General features: G+C 47.2%; 1 protein-coding gene across 1 annotated transcript in view; it reads right to left on the bottom strand.

The window, feature by feature from the left end:
* Positions 1-2,172: 2,172 nt before the first annotated feature.
* BAZ1A (bromodomain adjacent to zinc finger domain 1A) overlaps positions 2,173-24,229 on the bottom strand; it is a 154,421-nt gene continuing 132,364 nt past the window's right edge. Inside the window, exons 26-28 of the mRNA XM_082275756.1 lie at positions 3,650-3,795; positions 3,355-3,442; positions 2,173-2,425 (exon numbers count right to left, since the gene is read on the bottom strand). Of these exons, the coding sequence (XP_082131882.1) occupies positions 2,235-2,425; positions 3,355-3,442; positions 3,650-3,795 (425 nt within the window). The 3' untranslated portion in view covers positions 2,173-2,234. The remainder of the gene's footprint in view (positions 2,426-3,354; positions 3,443-3,649; positions 3,796-24,229) is intronic.

The raw sequence follows: 24,229 nt of genomic DNA, 5'->3' as shown, positions 1-24,229 counted from the left end.
GTATCTCGGACCTGCCTGGTGTGTTCCTTGTTCTTCATGATGCTCTCTGCGCTTTAAACGGACCTCTGAGACTATCACAGTGCAGGTGCATTTATACGGAGACTTGATTACACACAGGTGGATTCTATTTATCATCATTAGTCATTTAGGTCAACATTGGATCATTCAGAGATCCTCACTGAACTTCTGGAGAGAGTTTGCTGCACTGAAAGTAAAGGGGCTGAATAATTTTGCACGCCCAATTTTTCAGTTTTTTATTTGTTAACAAAGTTTGAAATATCCAATAAATTTCGTTCCACTTCATGATTGTGTCCCACTTGTTGTTGATTCTTCAAAAAAAATTACAGTTTTATATCTTTATGTGTGAAGCCTGAAATGTGGCAAAAGTTCGCAAAGTTCAAGGGGGCCGAATACTTTCGCAAGGCACTGTAAATATGTGTTCCTTTATCAAGCTGCCAGATGGAGCTTCAGACATCTTACCCAATCTCCAGCATTGCAGTAAATACTGGAAATTAGACAGTTAAGAGAAATCAACATTGCACAGTGACATTTACACCCACACAAGTGAAGGAAGAGTGAGCAGGGACTTCAACACCCCCCCCCCCCCCCCAAGGTTTTAGTCAGAGGATGCCTGAAAGGACTCAACCAATAGAGCTACAAGAATCCTTTGTCATGGCAATGCATCTAGATTTGATTTACTTTCTCATCAGCTTTATTACCATAACATTTTCTAATTTATTAAACAGCCAAGTAAAGTTACAGCTGAACTGCAGTCAACATTTAATATGTAGGGCTAAACCTGTGCTTTGCTAATATGGCAACCCCTTCAATTGAATGCCCCCTCCCCAACAGCATATGCTTACCCTTTTCCTTTCATGTTTCTGCAGTTCTTACAGTTATTGGGAGCAACAAAACTCTGTATAGACTCAAAGTTGCTCTAGTCAGATTACATTGAGAACTGCCTCTCTTTACGTGACACCCAACGCTCCACTATACCCAAGGTAATTTCTTTGATTCTTTATTTAACTTAAAGTGATACTACAGGATTTAAAAAAATATATATATGTGTAACAAACATGTTATATGTACCAGTCCTGTGTAATGGTTTTGCACAGAGCAGCCCCGATCCTCCTTCTTGGATCCCCCGTCACCGCTTTGGGCTCCTCGACCACCCCCCTCCTAATACTCCCTGTATTTCTAGTCTGAGGGGTTTACAAGAAGTTGATCCCATGTATAACAAACAACAAAAAGATCTTAAATCAAGCACCCATTTTGAATAGAATTATGTAACACTTTTATTTCTTTTCACACAGGTAACTGAAAGTGAAAAAAAAAAAAAAAAAAAGATGATGTAATTGTGTAAGCTTTCAGCTTTATGAAAAAAAGTAGAAACTGCTTTTTGTTTTTAAGACATGGAAAACATTTTACTTAACAAATACTTTAACTTCAGGTACAAAAGTTCCATAAATACAAGCCAAAAAAATTCACAAGTTTCTTGGAATACTAAATAAATATCTAGAATAGTCAAAATACTCTCGGCGCTTGAATTCTTCCCACAAAAATATGCCCCAATGAATTTACTCAAGTAGTGTTGTTTGGGGTAAGTACACAATTTTTTATTTATTTTTTTAATGGTACTATTATTCTCTCTGGTCTCTTCCTGGTTCTCAAGTTACTTAAGAAGCTACCCCTTATTGTAAAGTCAAGTAAAGGTCTCACTCCTGCTGCTGCATTCTTTGTCATTAAAAGAAAACAAAATGAGAATTCACGTGAATGAACGAACTAAACTTGGGTGTAAAGAAATCTGTACCAAAGAGATGATAATCTGGTGGGGGCAATTCAACCTGCTTGCTTCCACCCAAAACTGAAATGTCCGTTTTAGCCTAGACATTTTTCTCCCAGCTATCAACAAGAAAAAAAAAACTAAACTCCGAGGGGGGAAAAAAAAAAGCAACAGTAGTTAAACAGTTGTAAATCTGATATACATATACAGTATATATACTTATATAAAATACACATACGTGGTTGGACCCTAATTAGCAGTTATTTGCTGCAATCACCCTGAGTGCTATGTGGTGTAGGAAATCAGTGCTTGGTCATTAGAAGACGGCTGGACTTATTGCTTTACGCAGATGAGTAACGGTTGGTGATTCAGTTCAGCAGGAAATTCTGTCTGAAAACAGAAACTGCAAACCATGACTCCAGAAAGTCTTACTGATAAAAAATGGAGAACATCAGATGCGCGACTTTTTGGTGGGTCCAGAAGGAATATTCGGCTTGCTAGAAGAAACTTCTAAGCCCAGTTTCTGAGCCTCATTGACGAAAAAGGATTGCAACCGGAGTCCTGCATTGGCTTCATTGCTGTCGGGTTTGTTATACTCAAAGCAGTTGGAGAACATTAACTGAACATCCTCTATAAATTCAGCTAAAAAGGATACAAAATCACATGTCAGATGACAGACCTAGACACTTTAAAGGCTAAAGAAAAAGCATCCTTTGGTATGTCAAATCATCTAAAAGCAGAAACTATTTAGGACCATTTTTGAAGCTAAATTCTCCTCTACTACACAAGTTGTCCCTTGAAAGGAGTCACTTTAATACAATGGACACCTGCGTCCCAGCAAAATCGAGAGTAGTTAACCAAGCAGCTACTTGGATGAACTATATCCGTTTTTGGTAGATTTCACTGCCTTATACTTTAATAAGAATATAAACTTTTTTATATTTTTCTCACCATTTGTAAAAGAAGCTTACATTACAAACATTGCAAAAATATACTTTCATGAGTTTTCTTATTTCACTGCTTTCCGGGCTTTTTAATAAATCCTAACGTTTACTGCCGCTGTCCAACTGAAAATGCACAAGGCACGGTTTTCTGACTCATGTTTACACGGATCAAAACGGACAGAAATACATCCATTTGGGTGGGCAAATGGAAGTGGACTTGCGTCTGCCTATATCTACTAACCTCAAAATCCGCTGGACCAAACGTAAAAAGGTTTGCATTTGGGTCCGCTTTTACCCAGAAATGGGCGATTATAGGCATACGCAAGTATATTTACATGCTCCAAACAATAGAGATCACATGAGGCAATTTTTTTTCCATGAAGTAAAAACCTAAAAAAAGACACAAATGTCACAAGAGTGGTATCCGTTCTGTTTTACGCCAATTCAGCAGGGGATCTGCTCATGGATCCCCTGCTAACTGGCACAGATGTCACCCATTTGAAAGGACCCTATGGGTTCAATAAAGCAGGCCTTTTAATACCCTTCAAAAAAGTATACAACAATGCTATAACTTGCCTTTAAAGAATTAATTCAAGACACATTCAACGGAATCATCACGTTACTTACTTGCAGAACTGTATTCACATTTGTTCACCTTTTCGCGGATTATATTTAAGGCAATGGGCTTCTGGATAATGTCAAAATAATCTGGAACCTAGAAAAAAAAATATTTCGCTTGAAAAAAAAAAAATCTCTCTTCTTTGAGAAATCAGGACAATTTCAGATCTAAATTAAAAAGCCATCAAACACAATGAAAAAAAAAAAAAGGCAATAAAAAAGAAAAATTTATTTCAGTCAATCTGACAGGTAACTAGCAGTGCAATATAAATATAGCCATGACAACACATCTGTTTTATATTACCTGGGCTTTGGAAACCAGTCTCATGAAAGGCCAGCTGTCATCGTGCCTAACCAAATCTACCACCAATTGTTCACAAGCAGATAACTCATGCACACCTTGATTTCGACCAGAGCTTCGCCTGTTTCCTTGATCACTTGTAGAGATTTCTGGGAGGTAAGCATAGATATCCTGTTAAAAAAGCTTTCTAGAGCATCTGACTATTTAGACATGACTTTCACAAAGGTATACCCTGTGTTGCAGTGGCGTCCCCACACCATTACCAGAGGGGAAACAGAACTGACACAGCACAAATTGGCCTAATGAAGTCTGTGGGGAAAAAGGGGCCTTCATTGAATCTTCAGGTCTATAAAATGTGCAACCCTCAAAGTCAGAGAAGCTCACATTTTCGAAGCTTGTCTTTTGGCAAAGATGTTGACAGGAGTCTTCTCTACTTCTATATTTTCAGATTACTTTCTAAATCCTAAAAGGGAAATTTTACCAAGTATGCAATGATAACCATTGCATGAAAACCTGGGAGTGGCTGCATTTATCAATACACATACTTCCCGGAAAATAACATTTCCAGCACTAGTTTATGTTCCACCATGAGAAAGTTACCCTGGTATAGGGACTTGCAAGTATTCTACAATGGACCTTTAAAAGACATTGTAAGGTACACCTGCATGGAGGTACATTCAGGCTGACATTTTAGATAAGAGGAAACAAACAGAACTGTTATCTATAGTGACCAATCAGGTTTAATCTTTTAATTTCCAATAAAATTAAAACAAGTGATCCAATTAATCACAGCAGAAACAACTTTCATTTGTTCTCAGTTTCTTTCCTCTAATATTAAATGGCCTCCCTAAAATAAGTCATCCCAATAAACAGTAGCTGCTGATATCTCCTTTTTGGTCTCTTTTACTTAAAGACAACTTTCTTGTTTTTTGTATTCATCATTGTTTTTACAAGCAGATGAGGGATGACCATTTGAAACCAAAAGAGGGTTTAAAATAAACCTGTCATGAAACAAATGCAAGACTGCAACTGTGGACCTCCTGTGAATATTAGTGACTTGGCTGTCATGACATCTTACTGGCACCAATAGTTTGTGACTACAGACCAAAACAAGCGTGAAGAACAGGATAGTGCAACAAAAAGTATTTCTATGCTTGATCCAGGTTCATGACTTTACTGTGATATTGAAAGTGAAACAAAACCACTTTCTGGAAAGCATCTATACAACATACAAAACAGAGCATCAAATAAATTATATGCAAACACCCATGTGGATTAAGATCAGTGTCCACAAATCTTAATGACTGAAATAATAATCATATCAATCATAAACCGTAAAATCCAAAGAATTCTCAGTGAAAAATAAAGTGTAGTAATCCTCAGACTTTATTCAATCATCCACTGTAAAAAAAAAAAAAAAAAACCTCCACAGTCCCGTGCCTCCACAAATAGTTTAAATGCACTATAGCAAGGTGCTATTGGTGGAGGTACGGCACTGTGGAGTTTTTTTTTTTCCCACGGTGGATTGAATTAAGTATGATTGAGGATCGGGGCGTGGCTTACCGGCTCATGTAGAAGGACGTGTTTCTCCTCGGCTCCGATATCCTGCTATTGTATCATCCTGTTAGTGGACCCTCACCCACCGGAAACATCGCCCGAGTGCTCCGCAGTCGTGTCTGCCTTTCCGAGGCACCGTCCACAGCGTCCCGGACCGCATCGGTGGCCATGACGAGGCAGAAGGAGGGGAGCCTGCCGGCGCCCAAACAAATCCAACATGGCGGCGCCACGCTGCCACAGCGGGCGGGCAAGGACAAGGTGCCTGCGGCGCTCTCTAGACTGGAGCAGTTCGCTCATGTCCCGGCATCACAGAGAGCGCAGCATCAGCAGACCGCAGCTTCGACGAGCAAGCAACCCGGCCACTCTCCTGCACCGCAGCTGCCTTCTCCCGGGAGGGATGATGCAGCCATGGCTTCCACTGCCGGCACAGTGAGTACTCCTGCGGGGCTCCGGAGGGAGGATGATATCCCTGGGGACTCTGACCCACCTGCCCCCACTATTCAAGATGTGCTAACGGCTGTGCACACCTATGGTGCATCCCTTGCTGACCTGACTGTGGAGGTGAAGAGTATGAAAGAGGGCCTGTTACACATGCGGCAGGATATGCAAAAAATCAGGGAGCGGGCCACGGCCTTGGAAGGCAGGGTTAGTGTGGTGGAGGATGAAATGCAACCCCTTATGCAAGATGTCAGAATGAACTCCTCTGGGGTCTCTGAGGCTATGGCCAGGCTGGAGGACATGGAAAACCGGCTGCGCCGCAGTAACCTTCGCTTGGTGGGCATACCAGAAAAGGCAGAGGGCAAAACGCCAGTGGAGTTCATAGAGCAATGGCTACTAACAACCTTTGGAAAGGATAGCCTTTCTCCTTTCTTTTCGGTGGAGAGGGCACATAGGGTGCCGTTCAGGGCTCCACCACCAGGGGCCCCTGACCGCCCATTTCTGCTGAAACTTCTGCACTACAAGGACAGAGACACTATCCTGAGACTGGCCAGACAACAACCTCGTATGGAGATTCAAGGGTCGCGGATCTCTATATACCCTGATTTTTCTGCGGCACTCCAGAAACAACGCGCACGATTCACGGAAGTTAAAAAACGAATGCGTGCCATACCGTTGGTGTACTCCATGTTGTATCCTGCCAAATTGCGAGTAGTGGCTAACGGTGCTGTCCATTTCTTCGAAAATCCCACCATGGCGGTTAATTGGCTGGACCGCCACGAACGCCAGCTGCGGGAGGCTGCGGCCTGATGATGCACGACGGCGTGAGCTTCGATGCCTTGCGTAGGGGTCCATACTCACCCTGTTGGGAGCTGAACGGTCTCCCCCTTGTTTGCAACAGTTTGCACTCTCAAGTTTGCCGTTCCGACTGCAGTTTTGTTTGGAATGGCCTTCTGTTCTGGACTGTGCGAGTCTGGGCCCTCTTCACTTCACCCCCCTGGGCCCTGTGGGCCAACGGACGTTTCCCTGCGGGGTCCGGATGGGAGTCGCCCTTCGGGCTCTCCGCCTAAAGTGTGCTCTCTCATCGTCTGTACTTTGTTTGCTTCTTCTTTTTTTTTGTTGTTCCTATCCTCATCATTTTTTTTCTGTTTTGGTGCAACTCCACGACCTATACTGTTAGGATATGCTGAGCACGACTCACCCGAGTCTCTGACGGACCTCCTTGAGACTTTGTCGCTGTCCCTCACCGGATTTCCTTATTGGCGGATCTCCCCCTGGCCTGCTGATGTAACGCAGGCAACTCCTCTAGTGCTAGATACCCATCATGGCTAGCCCACTTGGCACTTTGATTTCCTGGAATGTCCGTGGCCTGGGGGACCCTCGCAAGCGTACTGCCATATGGACCTCTTTGTCACACCAGAGTCCTGCTATTGTCTGCCTGCAAGAAACCCATCTGACTACTGACTCTATGGGTTGTATTAGCACCTCTAAATACCCGGTGCAGTTTCATTCCTCTCATACCCAGTACTCTAGGGGGGTATCCATTCTAGTATCAGCTTCAACAAGATTTGAGACTCTTGCCTCTCTGGTTGATCCGCAGGGGAGATTTATTTTTCTTGTGGGGGTGTGGGATACTCTTAAGTGTATTATTGCTAACATTTATGTTCCTCCCCCATTCGCGTTCGAGGTGCTGGAGTGTCTGTCCCGGTTTCTTGGCGCACACCCCCAACTCCCGGTGTTGGCTGTGGGGGATTTCAATAATGTCCTTGACACAACTCTTGACATACTTAAACGGTTCTGCCCGGATGGTTCCAGGACTCCCACTCCCTTTGCTAGGTTTCTGGGGGAGCTGGGACTTCTGGATATCTGGCGTAGCAAGCACCCCTTAGAGGCGGGCTTTTCCTGTCATTCCTTGTCACACTCTACATTGTCCCGTATTGACTTGGCCCTGGGATCTGACCTACTGTTCTCTTACGCACCCGTGGTGAGCTATCTGGCGCGTGGGCTCTCTGACCACTCCCCGATGTTGGTGAGTCTCAGGTTGCCTGGTCCCAGTCTGCCTAGGCAGTGGAAGCTGAACCCCTTTTGGCTCCCACTCTTCCCTGATCATGCTCAAATCGCCACTCATCTTACTAATTTCTTTGCCGATAACGGACACTCCGCAGCTCCGGGAATGGTGTGGGATACCATGAAGGCCTTCCTTAGAGGTATTTGTATCAAAGAAATTTCATCGGTTAAGTCACGGAGCAGGCAATGGGCTCGGGATGCCAGTGAGGCGGTGCTCCGGGCGGAGGCTGCTTTCCTGGCGTCTCCCACAGCGGATAATCAGGGTTGTTGGCTGGAGGCGCAGAGATTCTTTCGCTCCATCCAGCAGCAACAAGCTGAACACAAACGTTTTTTCATGTCACAGGCATACTTTGAGGAAGGGGAAAAGACTGGGCATATGCTTGCAACCATTTCACGGGCGCAGAGACCTCCCCCGATAATTCACAGATTGACGCTCCCCTCTGGGGATGTGGTTTCTGATACTCCGTCTATCCTGCAGGGCTTCAGTACATTCTTTAGGGATCTCTACGCTTCCCAGGTGTCTTACGACCCGAGTGACTTATTGGCATTCCTACATGACCTCCAGTTGCCGCAACTTGCCGCAGCGGATAGGGCTCTCCTGGACTCCCCCATTAAGTTGGAGGAACTCCAGGAGGCGCTAGCGGGTTACCCTAACTCGAAGGCACCGGGTGCGGACGGGCTCCCTATTGAGTTGTACAAGGCCTTTAGTGGGGTGCTGCTGCCGGAACTCCTGCGCACTCTTGAGTTCTCATCGGAGTTGGGGTCGCTTCCCCCCTCTATGTATGAGGCGGTGGTGGTGGTTCTATTGAAGCCCGGGAAGGATCCGACGCGCCCTGATTCGTATAGACCCATTTCCCTCCTCACGTCGGATCTCAAGCTTTTTGCTAAGGTACTGGCCAACCGCCTTTCTAAGGTGATCTCTAAAATTGTACATGGGGACCAATCTGGGTTCATCCCAGGGCGTTCCACGGCGACTAACATACGCAGGCTGTACTTGAATATGCAGATTACTCCAGATAACTGCGGGAACAGAGCTATACTGTCACTCGACGCGGCTAAGGCCTTTGATAGTGTTGAGTGGCAGTATCTCTGGGTTGTTTTGGAAAGACTGGGGTTTGGGCCTCGGTTTATAGCATGGATCAAATTATTGTACAACGCCCCTACGGCGTGTGTGAGGGTCAACAATATGCTGTCTCCGGTGTTCCCGCTGCACAGGGGCACGCGGCAGGGCTGCCCATTGTCGCCCTTGCTGTTCGCCCTGGCGGTGGAGCCCCTGGCGGCAGCAGTTAGGGCCAACCCCGCCATCCATGGGTTCAGAAGGGGAGAGGGGGAAGAGAAAATCGCATTATATGCTGATGATGCTTTGTTGTTCCTTGGTGATACCTCGGGCTCTTTGGTAGAACTGATGACTGTGATAGCTAAGTTTGGATCCTTCTCGGGCTTCCGAATCAATTGGGACAAGTCGGTGCTGCTACCATTGGACCCGTTGGGGGCTGCTCTGCCGCCCCTGGCGTCTCAGGTCCAGGTGGTGTCCGAATTTCGGTATTTGGGTATTACTGTGCATCCTGATTTGAGAAAGTATGTCAAACTTAATGTAACCCCATTACTAGGAAGGTTCAAGGAGAAACTGTCCAGCTGGGTCCGACTACCGCTGTCAGTGGTTGGTAGGTGCAATCTTATCAAAATGATTTGGAATCCACAACTGTTGTATGCTCTACATAATGCCCCCGTATGGATACCGATCCACATTTTTAAACAGTTTGACACTATTTACCGGGCACTTATATGGAAAAAACAGTCCCCTAGGATCCGCCTGGAGACGCTACAGGAGGCTAAGGATAGTGGAGGCCTAGCGGTCCCCAACCCATTGTACTATTTTTTGGCTTCCCAACTACAGCATCTCACGGGCTGGTCCCGGGTTGACGACTGCGACCCGATCCGCAGGATACTTGTGGCTTATCTGGGGGGGGAGTCGCTGGTGGAATCGTTAGAGAGTGGGGAGCTGGGTACGTTTCCCCAGCACCCGACTCTGCTATTGATGGACAAGGTGTGGCGCAGGGCCCGAGGTCACTTTACTTACAGGGGGTTCTCCAGGTTTTCCCGCATACTTCGTAATGCCAACTACCCAGAGCTGGATAGACTCCGGGATACCCTGAACTGGGCTAGCTATGGCATCCGATTCATTTTCCAACTGTATAGGGGAAATGCTCTCAAAGACTTCCAGGCACTTCGGGCTGAATTTGGGCTGCCTAACACATTATTCTACCAATACTTACAATTGCGACATGCCATCGCGGCACAAACCAGGGAGTCCCAGTGGGGTCTATGCCACCCGGTTATACTTATGAGCCTAGTAAACTCTACAGTGAAGAAGGGGCAAATTTCCTCCTTATACTCTTCCTTCATGGAACACGTGTCGAGGGCCATGACATATAGGTGCAGATCGGCCTGGGCGGACGAACTGGGATCACTAGCGTCGGAAGAGTGGACAGGTATACTTGACAATGTGCTCAAGGTGTCCCTGTCAGCTTCACAGCGCCTTACGCAATTATTCATATTGCATCGTACATACCGGACTCCGCAGCGACTGCACAGCTGGGGCAGGAGGGATTCTCCGTTCTGTCCACGCTGCAAGACTCAGGAGGGAACACTAATCCACATGCTTTGGAGATGTCCAAAATTACACCGCTACTGGACTGAAGTACTTCGCTCCATTAACACTATATGGGGGCTGAAGCTCCCTCAGGACCCGAAGCTTTGTATTCTGGGCTGGTTAGACGAGGAATTGTATACCCCAGGGGTGTTTGAGGCGGTCCTCAGGACCCTATTTCTTGCCCGCAAATTGATAGCGAGGAAATGGATATCTCCATCTGCTCCCACACATGCGGAATGGACGGCTGAGGTTAAGTCTCTGTTATCCAGGGAACATTTGACTTTTTTACATAGGGGCAGCCACATGAAGTTTGAACGCATCTGGGGACCATGGTTGGACGTGCCAGGACTGGCCCCTCCGCACCTGGTCACTAATAGATTCCTGGGGGGGGTAGTTTCCTCAGCCCCTTGAACCTGTTGTGGATTTCATTACTTATTCTAGATTGGGCCTGGGTAACTGTCTTGTGGGTGGGGGGGGACAGGGTCAGGCTACATACTCCCTTTTTACCTGGAGGGATGGTGGGGAAGTCGGTGGGGAGAGGGGAGGGAATTCTCTGTGATTTTCCCCCTTATGACTGGAGGTTGCACCACCAAACTACTATCTTTTTGTCCTTTTTCTGATTCTGTGTTTCTATCTTTCCTCTCTATCTTTTTCTTTCTCTCTATATGTCCGATTATGCTTTTCCAATATGGTGAGGCCGGTTTCAAAGATCCTTGATTGGCCATGAATCAGAGTGCCGACAATGTTATGTGCACTGGTACATTCTCCTTGAACCTAGGGGGGACCCCCAATTTAGGGATGATTCCTACTTCATTCATTTATGTTTTTTATGGAATGGAGAATTTATGCTTGTTATTATTCCAATGTCTCTTGCTGTCTGCTGTTACGTGCTATTGATACCTGGCCGGAGTTCATTGTAGTGGATGTTTCTTTTTCTTTTTGTTTTTCTGTTGTTTGTAATGAAAAGTGTTTTCTAAATAAAAATTATCTGATTTAAAAAAAAAAAGTATGATTGAGGATCACTACACTTTGGAATCACATTTATTTTTCATTGAGGATTTTTTGGACTTTACTGTATATGAATATTTTAGTCATTAAGATTTATGGACACTGATCCTAATTCACATGGGTGTTTGTATCTAATTTTTTTTTTAAGCTCTGCATTCTTATTTTGTATAGATTATTTTAGGGTGTATTCTATCTCTACGTCCATTTGCATGAAGCGCTTGAACTTTCTGGAGAGCACACTTGCACATTATATGAGACATACAATACTGTACAGTATTTTCGTCACATCTGCCTAACACTTTTGCAAAGTAAAAAAATACATATATATTTTTATCAATTTACAAAACGCAAAGTGAGCAAACAGAAGAAAAGTCTCAATCAAATTAATATTTTGTGTGGTCACCCTTTGGCTTCAAACCAGTATCAATTCTTCTAGGTACACAGTGCTTGTGCACAGTTTTTGAAGGAACTTGGCAGGTAGCTTGCTCCAAACATCTTAGAGAACAAACCATGGATCTTATGTGGATTGAGACTGCATCAAATCCTTTTGTCTCTTCAAGTAATCCCAGACAGACTGGATAGTGAGATCAGGGCTCTGGGCGGGCAAACTATTACTTCCAGGACTCATTTTTCTGTACACTGAAGATAGTTCTTAGAGGACAATGGCTGCATGTTTGGGGATGTTGTCCTGCTGCAGAAAAAAAAATTGGGCTAATCATACGCCTCCCTGATGGTATGGCATGATGGATAAGTATCTGCATGTAGTTCTCAGCATTGAGGACACCATTGATCCTGACCAAAACTCCAACTCCATTTGCAGAATTGCAGCCCCAAACGTGCAAGGAACCTCCACAATGCTTCACCGTTGCCTGCAGATGCTCATTATTGTACCACTCTCTGGCCCTTCGGCAAACTGCCTCCTGCTACAGCCAAATATTTCAGATTTTGATTCATCAGTCCAGAGCACCTACTGGCATTTTTCTGCATACCAGTTCCTAGTTCCTACGTTTTCATGCATAGTTGAGTCGCTTAGCCTTTTTTCTACATCAAAAAGGTATGGCTTTTTGGCTGCAATTCTTGTATAATGACCACTTCAGGCCAGACGTCTGTGGTCAGTAGCTGCGAGTACCTGGGTCCCACTTATTTCTACCAGTTCAGTGATGATGGCTCTGCTGGACATCTTCCAATGTCGAAGGGAAATGAGCATGATCTGTTTTTAATCTGCTGCATTAAGTTTCCTTGGCCAACCACTGCGTCTACCGTCCTCACATTGTCCGTGTTTTTGTGCTTCTTCAAAAGAGCTTGAACAGAACATCTTGAAACCCCAGTATGCTTTGACAGTTTTCCCTGGGAGAGACCTTGCTGATGCAGCATAACTACCTTGTGTCTTGTTGCTGTGCTCAGACTTGTCATGGTGTATGACCTGTGACGTGAAACGGTCTTCCACAAACTCACCTTGGTAGCAGATTTTGGCTTTCCCTCACCCAGTTTTACACCTCCTACACAGCAATTTCCATTTCAGTTAGTGACTGTTTCAATCTACATATGATATTGATAATCATCAGCCCCTGCTTGCTATAACTGATTAATCATACACCTGACCTGACTCGAATCAAACAAAATCCCTTTCTTTGTGCAAGTGTAAAGCCCTTTTTACTTGATAGGACAGATCTGGTCCGCCTGTCGGTTTTTCAGGCGGACTCGATCGGGCCACCCATTGTTCTCTAGAGAGATGACCTGACAAAATCCGCTGAAAACAGACGTATGGCAATATATTCGCCATCCGTCCAGCAGGTTGGATCAGATGAAAATAAACAGGCTGTCCATTTTCATCCGATCTCCCTATAGAGGAGAGCAGGACTCTGACAGGCCCGTCTTGGCACAGTGAGCAGAGACAGACCCTGTCATTCACCTGCTCCGCTAATACCCACCGAGCAAGCGGAGTCTGTCAAAAACGGAATCACCCCGTGTGAAAGGGGCCTAAGAAGTGATGCTGGTTTAAAGCCAAAGGATATTCACACCAAATATTGATTGGATTTATATTTTTTACTTCACTTTGCATTTTGTAGATTGATAAAAACAATTAAAAGATATATTTTTGTAAGCATTCTTACTTTACATCATTTCTTTACACCTGCCTAAAATATTTTGCAAAGTACTGTAGATGTGCACATACCCATGCATATACAGCAGGTAAAATAAGTATCGAACACATCACCATTTTTCTAGGTAAATGGATTTCTAAAAAGTGCTATTGCCATGACATTTTCACCTCATGGTCGGTAACAACACATGCAAACCATACAAAGAAACCAAAAGCTCAGAAATTGAGTAATAACATGGAATGACACAGGAAAAAGAGTATTGAACAAATGAAGAAAGGTAGGTGAAAAAAGGCATGGGAAGCCAAGAACACTAGTTGAAATCTATCAGTAATTTAAAAAACTGAATTTTTGTAAAATCTTACCTGTAAAATTCCTTTCTCTGAGTCCTCCGACAGTCGCCGCCTCTTCATATTCGTCACAATGGGGTAATTGACCTTTCTCCGTAGGAGTAGCTAGGCAACAGAATATGTCAATATTAAAGCTTTTAACATATCCCACCCCCAGGGGGTGGTCCCCTCAGTCAATACCCTCCTGCTTCCTGTTCCATACTTCAGTTTCAGTAGAATAGCAGTAGAGTACATAAACAAACCCCAAAAGAGGGGCGGGGCGGCGACTGTCGGAGGACTCAGAGAAAGGAATTTTACAGGTAAGATTTTACAAAAATTCAGTTTTCTCTTACGTCCTCCGACAGTCGCCGCCTCTTCAAATTCGTCACAATGGGGACGTCCCAAAGCAGTGCAAACATGAGGGGTGGGAAACGCAGCCGCGCCCAAGGCAACGCCGTCTCCACATCAGAGAAAGGAACCTTACCAAAGGAAGGAAACCAGCTGGGCAGCATGAAAAAAAAAACTTTGCTCAACAGGAGCAACAACCCAGGAAGAACAAATAACCTAGGGATAAAAACATCCCAAACAGCCAAAGGCCCAAAACAAGGGACCTTAAGGTACTGCCGCACGAAGAACCTTGCGGCCAAAGGAAGCATCTGCCGATGCCTGAACATCCACTTTGTAGAACTTTGAGAAGGTGTGAACGGACGACCAAGTCGCCGCCTTACACACCTGGGCCACAGAAGCCCGATGATGACAGGCCCAAGACGTACTCAGAGATCTAGTAGAGTGCGCCTTCACAGGCATAGGAGGAACCTTCCCCTACAAAGCATATGCCTGCTCAATGGTCTGTCTGATCCATTTGGCGATGGTAGAAGCAGACGCCGCCATGCCCTTCCGAGGTCCCTCAGGAAGGACAAAGAGAATCCGTCTTGCGGAAGGAATTTGTCGAATTCAGGTAAACCCTGATCGCTCTAACAACATCCAAGGAATGTAAGGCCACCTCCTTCGGATGCTTAGGCTCCACGCAAAGCGAAGGCAAGACAATGTCCTCATTGAGGTGAAATTCCGAAATCCTTTTCGGAAGAAAAGAAGGATTGGGTCGCAAGACCACCTTATCCAAGTGGAGTACCAGATACGGAGACCTGCAGGACAAAGCTGCCAGCTCCGAAACTCTGCGAGCCGAAGTGATCGCCACCAAAAAGGCGACCTTTTTGGACAACAGAGGCAACGAGATCTCCCTGATCTTTTCAAGAGGAGCATGTTGTAACACGGACAGAACAAGGTTCAAGTCCCATGGAGGCAAAGGCTCCCTCCTAGGAGGGACCAGGTGTCGCACCCCTTGAACAAAGGTGCCAACCAGAGAATTAGACTCCACAGGGCGTTGAAAAAGAACGGCCAGAGCAGAAATCTGACCCTTAATCGTGGCCAACGCCAAACGCTGGTCCACGCCCGTTTGAAGGAAAGCCAACACCCTCGAAACCGAGTATGAGCGAGGGGAGTACCCCCTGGACTCACACCAGGCAAAATAGGCCTTCCAAGTACGGTAGTATATCTTCCCCGTAGAGGCCTTTGATCAATGCTAGAAAGTATGAATGACCTCCGGAGAGAGACCCCTATCCTTCAGGACCTCGGTCTCAACAGCCAGGCCGTCAAAGCCAGCGACTGTAAAGCAGGATGGAATATCGGTCCTTGAGACAGAAGATCTTCTCGAAGAGGCAGACGCCATGGAGCGTCGACCGCCAGATTCACGAGGTCTGCGTACCAAGACCGGCGAGGCCAGTCTGGCGCAACCAGAATCACCGTTTTTGGTTCCGAGAACAACCTGCGAAGGAACCGGGATAGCAACTGAATTGGTGGGAATGCATACACCAGCCGATACTGATGCCACTGAGCCACTAACACGTCTGACGCGTCTGCCCGAGGATCGCGCGACCTTCCCACCTTGTTGTTCAGACGAGACGCGAACAGGTCCACATCCGGAAGACCCCACTTCGCGCACAACATCTGGAAGACCTCCGGGTGGAGCGACCATTCCCCCTGGTCCAGAGTCTGGCGGCTCAAATAATCCGCCTGCCAGTTGTCCACCCCCGGAATGTGAACTGCCGTTATCGCCGGGACGTGCGTCTCGGCCCAAGACAGAATGTCGGCCACTTCCCGAGCCGCTCTAGCACTCCTGGTGCCCCCTTGGTGGTTGATGTAGGCCACCGCTGTGGCATTGTCCGTCTGAACCCAAACCGGACAGCCCTGAAGCTTGTCCGTCCAGCGTCGAAGGCAAAGATTTATCGCCCGCAATTCCAGAATGTTGATTGGAAGGGAAGATCCCTCCTCCGACCAAGTTCCTTGGGCGGATAGAACGCCCAGAACACCACCCCAGCCCGACAGGCTGGCATCCATGGTGATCACCGTCCACGAAAGCGGACGAAAAGACTTGCCCCCCGACACCGCCGGGGACTGCAGCCACCACAGAAGATTGCTTCTCGTGCGAGGACTCAACGATATCTGAAGATCCAGAGATTGTGGTCGCCCGTCCCACCTGGACAGGATCTCTGCCTGGAGATCCCTCGTGTGAAACTGGGCGAATGGAATCGCCTCGAAAGCCGAGACCATCAAACCTAAACACCTCATGCCTGTCCGAAGGGATGAGCACGGAGTTTCCCGAAGGGAACTGACTTCGTCCTGAAGCGTTTTGAGCTTGTCTTCCGCTAGGAAGACTCTTGCCTGAACCGACTCCAGAATCATACCCAGATAGGGAAGATGAACCGACTGGCACAGCGTCGATTTGGGGAAGTTTATCGTCCAACCAAACTCCTGCAGAGTTTGCACCGTGACGGACAGGTCCTTCACCAGACCCTGACTGGTCGCAGACCGAACCAGAATGTCGTCCAGATACCCCAGGATTGAGATACCCTGGGCTCTCAGTAAGGCCAGAACCGGTGCAAGCACCTTGGTGAAAACCCGCGGAGCCGAAGCGAGACCGAAGGGTAACGCCAGGAATTGATAATGATCCTCCGCAATGGCAAAACGAAGGTACCTGTGGTGACCCTCGAAAATGGGGATGTGTAGGTACGCATCCTTCAAGTCGATGGAGGCCATGAATTCTCCTGGAACTAGAGCAGCCACCACCGAGCGCAGGGATTCCATGCAGAACTTGCGAACCCGCACAAAGCGGTTCAGAGCTTTTAAGTCCAGAATTGGACGTACCTTGCCCTCCTTTCTGGGCACAGTGAACAGATTTGAATAAAACCCCCGAAATCTGTTGACGAGGCACCGGAACCACCACTCCCTGAGCCCGCAGGTCCTGCACCGCCAGGTGCAGGTCCCGCAAACGCTCCGGAGACAGTTGAAGGTTTGAGGGAAAAAACCTGTTCGCCAGCCGAGACAGGAACTCGATCTTGTACCCGGATCGAACGATCTCCTGAACCCACCTGTCCCGAACGCGGGCCAGCCAGGGTTGAAGAAAACCGAGCAAACGTCCCCCCCACCCCAGAACTGGGTGAGGGCGTCCCTTCAGGCCGCGTTGTTATGGGTAGCGGATCCGGACTGCCCGGACTTCTGCTTACCTGCCCACGGTTTCTTTTGGGAGCCTTGACCCTTGAAGGGTTTGCCCTTATAGTGCGACCGAAAGGCACGAAAGGACCCCTGAGGAGGCCTAAACGAAGCGTGTTTCTTACCTTGAGCGCCCTTAGCCTTGTGAGATTGGGGCAAGAGCGTGCTCTTACCCCCAGAGATCCCCTTGATCAGCGTATCCAGTGAGTCGCCAAAGACGAGATCCCGTATAGGGTAGATTAGCCAAAGTCTTGCGAGAAGATTGGTCCACAGACCAACATTTCAGCCAAATCAAACGGCGTGTCAACACCGCCACGCTGTGCACACGTGCAGCCAAATTCCGCATCACACAAATACATGACCCCCTGATGGATCTGATCCACCATTGCCAAAGTCGTCGGCGGGGCAGAATCAGCCACCAGGACGCGCCTGAGTACTTGCATCCAATCCGCGACAGCCTGAGCTGCCATAAGGGAAGCAAAAATAGCTTTTAGCATGGAACCGGTAACCGAGTAAGTATGACGGGCAAGAGACTCCAGTCTCCTGTCCGTAGGGTCCCGGAACACCGGGGTATCCTCTGCGGGAATCGCAGTAGATTTATTCAAAACCACCACCGCGTGATCCACCGGAGGCGGCACACACCAACGTTCATCAGTGGCGGGTGTGAAGGGATAACGCAGCTTGAACCTACTTGGCACAGCAAAAAGGTTTCTTTAGATTGCGCCATTGTTCACTAACAGCGCGCTGAAAATCCTCAGTACAAGGAAAAACCTGCGATGTTTTGCACCTCCGCTGTGTCCCATAAGAAGCCAGAACGGCAGGTGGACACGGTTCATCCTGTAAATGCAGCGTTTGTTTGATAGAAGCAACCAAGTCATCCATGATTGCAAGCTCTTCAGACGAGCCAGGGGGAGAATCATCAACCCCCTCAACCTCTGCATCCCCCTCCGACCCTGCAAAGTCCAGGGACGAACGGGACCCCGATAAGGGGACCCCAGCCATAGCAGCCCCATCACCTTCGCCCTCTGAATCAGAGGATATTGAAACTCTGGGCCGTTTAGTGGATTGAGCAGCCACAAGCATTTGCACCTGAGCAGCCAGGTTAGCCACAACTGTGGCCAAATCGCCCCCCTCAGGGGAACCAGCAGCAGCCCCATGTCCACCCAGTAAAGGCGGAGGAAATTTGCTTTCCTGAGAATCCATGCCCCCAGAAGTGTGTAGGAGAAAAAAAGGGTAACTGCCCCTTTAAAAGCGCGGCGAGCGCAGCCCACCGCTCACACACACCTGCACAAGTCGACCCCCACAGGGAAAACTACAAACTTAGGCAAGGACACAGGACTAAGGAGGATAAAAACCTGGAGAGATCACTGCTGCTGCTGTATCGATCGGTGTGCCCAGGGAAAAGGAAGTGATGTAGCAGAAGCTGCTCCTATAAAGCCTATGGAAGGCTACAAGAAAATGGCCGCCGGGGGAGGAGGTAAATGCAGTGCTACATGAGGCCGGAGCGATCGCCGCCAAAAAGGCGGCGTTTGGCGCCAAAACCGCCGCTCCCAGCTTATAGAAGAAGCCCTCATAAGCCTGTAGTTAACATTAAAATGGCGGACCGCAGCAGCGGCCGCCGCATGTTGCACAAAACATGTACCACAGCATGCCCTACAACATATAGCATGTCACACAGAGAAATCACACAGTTAGTAACACAGAACAGTGTATCACAGCCTCCCTCCTTGCAGCCCACAGCAGCATCCAGACAGGGAGCCCCACAGTGTGACCAGACATGCAGGGTTACACAGTCCCAGACTGACACCCATTAAACAGACAGGTCCCCACACAGAGTACACTTACCTTCTGAATGGCGTGGGGAACCTGCACAAGCGATCAAGTCACTGCACATGTGACAGGGAGAGTCGCAGCCAGGACGCAGTAGAACTGCGGTGCGAAACCGCATGGCGTCCAGTGAGGTAGCCACCTCCCCACAGCATCCCTGCAGCAAACAGGGATGGGTCGTTCACCAGTGCCAGGAAAAATACCTGACTGAACGCTCGATGGCAGGCTGGGAAGCCACTGGCCCACAACCTGCGACCAGGGGGGCCAGCCCGAGACTCAGCCCGCACAATCCTCTTCATCAGAAGAACTAACTAAAGCTGACAAAAGTAACAGCTAAGTAAAGAGAGAGAAAAAAACTCAAAGAAAATCAAAAAGAAGATAAAGGCTGAGACAAAATGCCCCAGCACAGAAACAGCCAGCTACCTCCTAACAGCTAGTCAATGAAACTGAGGTATGGAACAGGAAGCAGGAGGGTATTGACTGAGGGGACCACCCCCTGGGGGTGGGATATGTTAAAAGCTTTAATATTGACATATTCTGTTGCCTAGCTACTCCTACGGAGAAAGGTCAATTACCCCATTGTGACGAATATGAAGAGGCGGCGACTGTCGGAGGACGTAAGAGAAAGCAATCCTGCCCCTTGTCAATGGAAATTAATATCAGCTGGTTCAGTCTCAACTGATGGCCTATAAAAAGAGGTCTTATTACCAAGGTGTTACACAAGAAACATCTCATGATGGGTAAACGCAAAGAGCTCTCTCAAGACCTTCTCACACCCATGGCATTGGTTACAGAAGGATTACTAAACTTCTGAATGTTCCAGTGAGCACTGCTGGGGCCATAATCTGGAAGTGGAAAGAATATCATTTCACCATAACCCGGCAACGATTAGGTGCTCCTCGCAAAATTTCTGACAGATGAGTGAAAATAATTATCAGAAGAGTTGTCCAAGAGCTAAGGACCACTTGTGGAGAACTTCAGAAAGACCTGAAATTAGCAGGTACAATTGTTTCAAAGAAAACAATAAGTAATGCACTCAACCACCATGGCCTGTATGCACGCTCACCACGCCAAGACTCCATTGCTTAGGAAAAGCATGTTGAAGCTTGTTTAAAGTTTGCTTCACAACATTTAGACAAGGCGGAAATACTGGGAAAATAGTCTGGTCAGATGAGACCAAAAGTTATCTCTTTGGATGAAATGATACACATCATGTTTTGAGGTGAGAGGGCACTGAACATCACCCCAAAAACAACACACCAACAGTGAAGTTTGGTGGTGGTGGGAACATTGTGGATTGGGGCTGTTTTTCAGCATACAGTACTGACAAACTTCAAAATCATTGAAGGAAGGAGGAATGGAAAAATGCACCAAGACTCCTAGGCAGTCAAAAAAACAAACAAAAAAAACAAAACAAAAAAAAAAAAAAACAAAAAAAAAAAACAAAAGATGGGGATTTGGCCAAGAGCAGCCTTTCCCGACTGATTCCTTTGTTTGTACTTAGCCTCATAATTCTGCAGGTTGCACTATAACCCATCAGTCAAGACCGAAATGATTCAGCAATGTCCTTCCAAAAATGGAAGAGAAAATTGTATTTTTGTACTCACAGTAAAAATGGATTTTTGTAAAATCTTACCGTAAAATCCTTTTCTCTTAGCTCATTGACAGACGTAGTCCTCGGTGATACAGCACCTTCGGGTTATGTTGCCTCCACAGGAGCAGGACTAGACAGGAAATTAAAAAGCTCTGGCCACACCCTAGGGGCAGTCCCAGAGGGTATATCCTCTCTCTCTCTGCCTCAGCAAATCAGTTATGTGAAAAAGCAGTCTTTAGAGATTTTAACCCAACCCAACTCAAAAAACAGAGGGGCGGGGACTACGTCTGTCAATGAGCTAAGAGAAAAGGATTTTACGGTAAGATTTTACAAAAATCCATTTTTCTTTAGCGCTCATTGACAGACGTAGTCCTCGGTGATACAGCACCTTCGGGACGTCCCAGAGCAGTATCACAAATGAGGGGTGGGAAAATGAAAATCAAATCCCAATCTAGAAGGCCCAACCGGTGCCAACTAGAAGTTTACAATGCTCATCCTTAATGATGAGACTCAACAAAAAAGAGAAAAAAATTATTATTTTTTTTTTCAAACAGAAAAAACCCTCGAGGTAGACCACCGGTCTCCTCAAATTGCGGCCTGCAAAACCTTGCGGCCAAATGAGGCATCCGCCGATGCCGTCACATCAATGTTATAGAATTTTGTAAAGGTATGTACCGACGACCAGGTGGCCGCCTTACATACCTGGACCACTGACGCCTGATGGCGAAAGGCCCAGGAAGTACTGAGCGCTCGAGTGGAGTGCGCCCTAACAGGGAACGGAGGACTCTGACCCTTAATAGAATAAGCCTGTACCACCGTTTGTCTAATCCATTTGGCAATGGTCGCGGCAGATGCAGGCAAACCCTTTCTGGGGCCATCCGTGATCACAAAAAGTGAATCCGTCTTACGGAATGATTCCGTAGCTTTCAGGTATACCCTGATTGCCCGAACCACATCTAAGGAATGCAACGCATGTTCCCGATGATGCTTGGGCTGAGGACACAAGGAAGGTAGTACAATATCTTCATTCAGATGAAAATCTGAAACCACCTTAGGAAGAGAAGATGGCTTAGGATGAAGTACTACCTTATCCCTATGAATCACTAGGTATGGGGACTGGCATGATAATGCAGCCAGTTCTGACACCCTGCGAGCAGAAGTAAAAGCCACCAAGAAGGCCACCTTCTGGGATAAAGTCAGCAAGGGAATCTCCCTGATGTTTTCAAAGGGAGGTTTCTGTAGAACCGACAAAACTAAATTAAGATCCCAGGGCGGTAAGGGCGCGCGGACTGGTGGAGCCAGGTGCCGCACCCCCTGGATGAAATTCCGCACCAAGGACTTGGTAGCTAAAGGCTTCTGAAAGAAGATTGCTAATGCTGAAACTTGACCCTTGATGGTGCTCAAGGCTAGCTTCTGCTCAACCCCTTGTTGCAAAAAGGCCAATATTCGAGTCACTGAATAGGTACGTGGAGGAAATCCTAAAGATTCGCACCACGCAATATAAGTCTTCCATGTGTGATAATAGACCTTGCTGGAAGTCGCTTTCCTTGCTTTAATAAGGGTAGGAATGACTGAAGTAGACAAACCTCTGTCCTTCAGTACTTGGGTCTCAATGGCCAGGCCATTAAAACCAGCGACTGTAAAGCATGATGGTAAATTGGTCCTTGAGACCACAGACACTCCCTGAGACGAAGTTCCCACGGAACGTCTGCGACTAGCATGTCCAAGTCGGCCAGGCCGGCTTGAGGAGGCCAGCCTAGAATTTCTAGGACCACTGGCGCTGATAGAATCTGAACCAGGCGTCCCTAGAGGTATCTGGCCCGACCATCCGATAAAGTCTGGTCGTTTTCTGTTCCCACACATTTATCAGATACCTGATTGTTATCAGGAAGGGTGATCTTTTCTGGTTGAACCTCAGGGACCGAAGTCACCCGACTAGAGGCTACTTGGCCTATCTGGTCAACCAGATCCGATTCCTGTGAGGTATAGGGACTAATCTTAGGAAAAGGTAAAGGAAAAGATCTATTCAGGGAACGGTAACTACCGCTTCCTGTAGTACTTAAATGTTGGAAGGGAAGAATCGCACCGGTAGTAGTGGTTGATGCTCGATCTAATGTCCTGAATACCGGTGAAAACGTCCCCCCACCCTGAAACCGGGTGGGGGCGCACCTTCAGGCTGTGTACTCCTTTGCTTCGGGTTTGGCTGGGTTGGTCCTCTGCTTGTCCGACCAGCCCTTCTTGAACCCTCCTGGAGGAGTCTTGCCTTTCCCGCTTGTACCAGCCGGGCGCCCTTTATGGGCGGTAAAGAAAGGTCCTCGCTTGTTGCGAGGTCCCTTAGCTTTAGCAGCCTGTGGCAAAAAAGTGCTCTTGCCCCCAGTGGCATCCTTAATGATTTCATCTAGGTTGGCCCCAAATAGACGATTCCCCTGAAAAGGGAGATTTGTCAAGGTCTTTTTGGAACCTAGGTCAGCTGACCAGCATTTTAACCACAGCACACGTCTGAGGATGACCGCTGACATAGATGCATGCCCTAATAAGGGAGTAGTGTCCAAGGCTGCGTCACAGATAAACTGTAGCCCTTGTATAATCTGTTCCATCAAATCAGATGTCTCCTGGGGAATATCTTTTCCCCTAAGGTCTTGGCGTACCATTCTCGCCCATTCCGTAAGTGTCTGGGAAACTAGACCAATAACAATTACTGGTCTAAATGCTGACCCTATCAGAGAGAAGATGGTGCGGGACTCTGCTTCCATCTTTCGATCCACCTGATCCTTAAAGGACGAAGTGTCCTCCACTGGGATAACCGTGGCTTTATTCAGCCTGGAAATAGGTGGATCCACCACTGGTGGTACCGTCCATTTCTTAATGATGGATTCCTCAAACGGATAGCGTCTAGCAATACGCTTGGAAATAGTAAAGGTACGTTTAGAATGCTCCCATTCTCCTTTAATCTGATTACCGAAACACTTGGGTACAGGAAAAACCTTCACCGTTTTGATGGGCTTATTAGTACCAAAAGGAATCTCTGTTTCAGTTGCCTCTGCCGGTAAAGCCTCAAGTTTTAAGGTTTCCTGCACTGCCACAACTAGTGCGTCCACCAATGCTTCTTCCTGAATTATAGCGGGAGAAGAAACGTCCTCCTCACTGTCTGAGGGGGCTTTACCTGAGACAACAGCCCTTGCAGAGGAACCTGCAACTGCAGTGACCATCTCTGAATCTGAGTCAGAGGTGTCAGATAGTATAGGGGTAGGCGGGGGTCGCTTCCTTGACCCCCGTCCCTGACAGGCCGCCTCCACCCGAGCCACCATAGACTCCAAGATTGCTGTAAATGACTCTACACTCTGTGCACCGGCGGGTCCCGTGGCCCCCTCGAGGGAAACAGGTGGGGGAATATGTGTGGCAGGGTCCATGATAATTCCAGTCACTTCCTGGATAATATAATTCAAAAATAAAAAACTT

This window comes from Pelophylax lessonae, assembly GCF_965119305.1.
Source record: "Pelophylax lessonae genome assembly, chromosome: 13".
In the NCBI taxonomy this organism is placed as follows: Eukaryota; Metazoa; Chordata; class Amphibia; order Anura; family Ranidae; genus Pelophylax; species Pelophylax lessonae.
The sequence above is the reverse complement of the archived record's forward strand: the minus strand, read 5'-3'. Positions and strand labels throughout refer to the sequence as shown.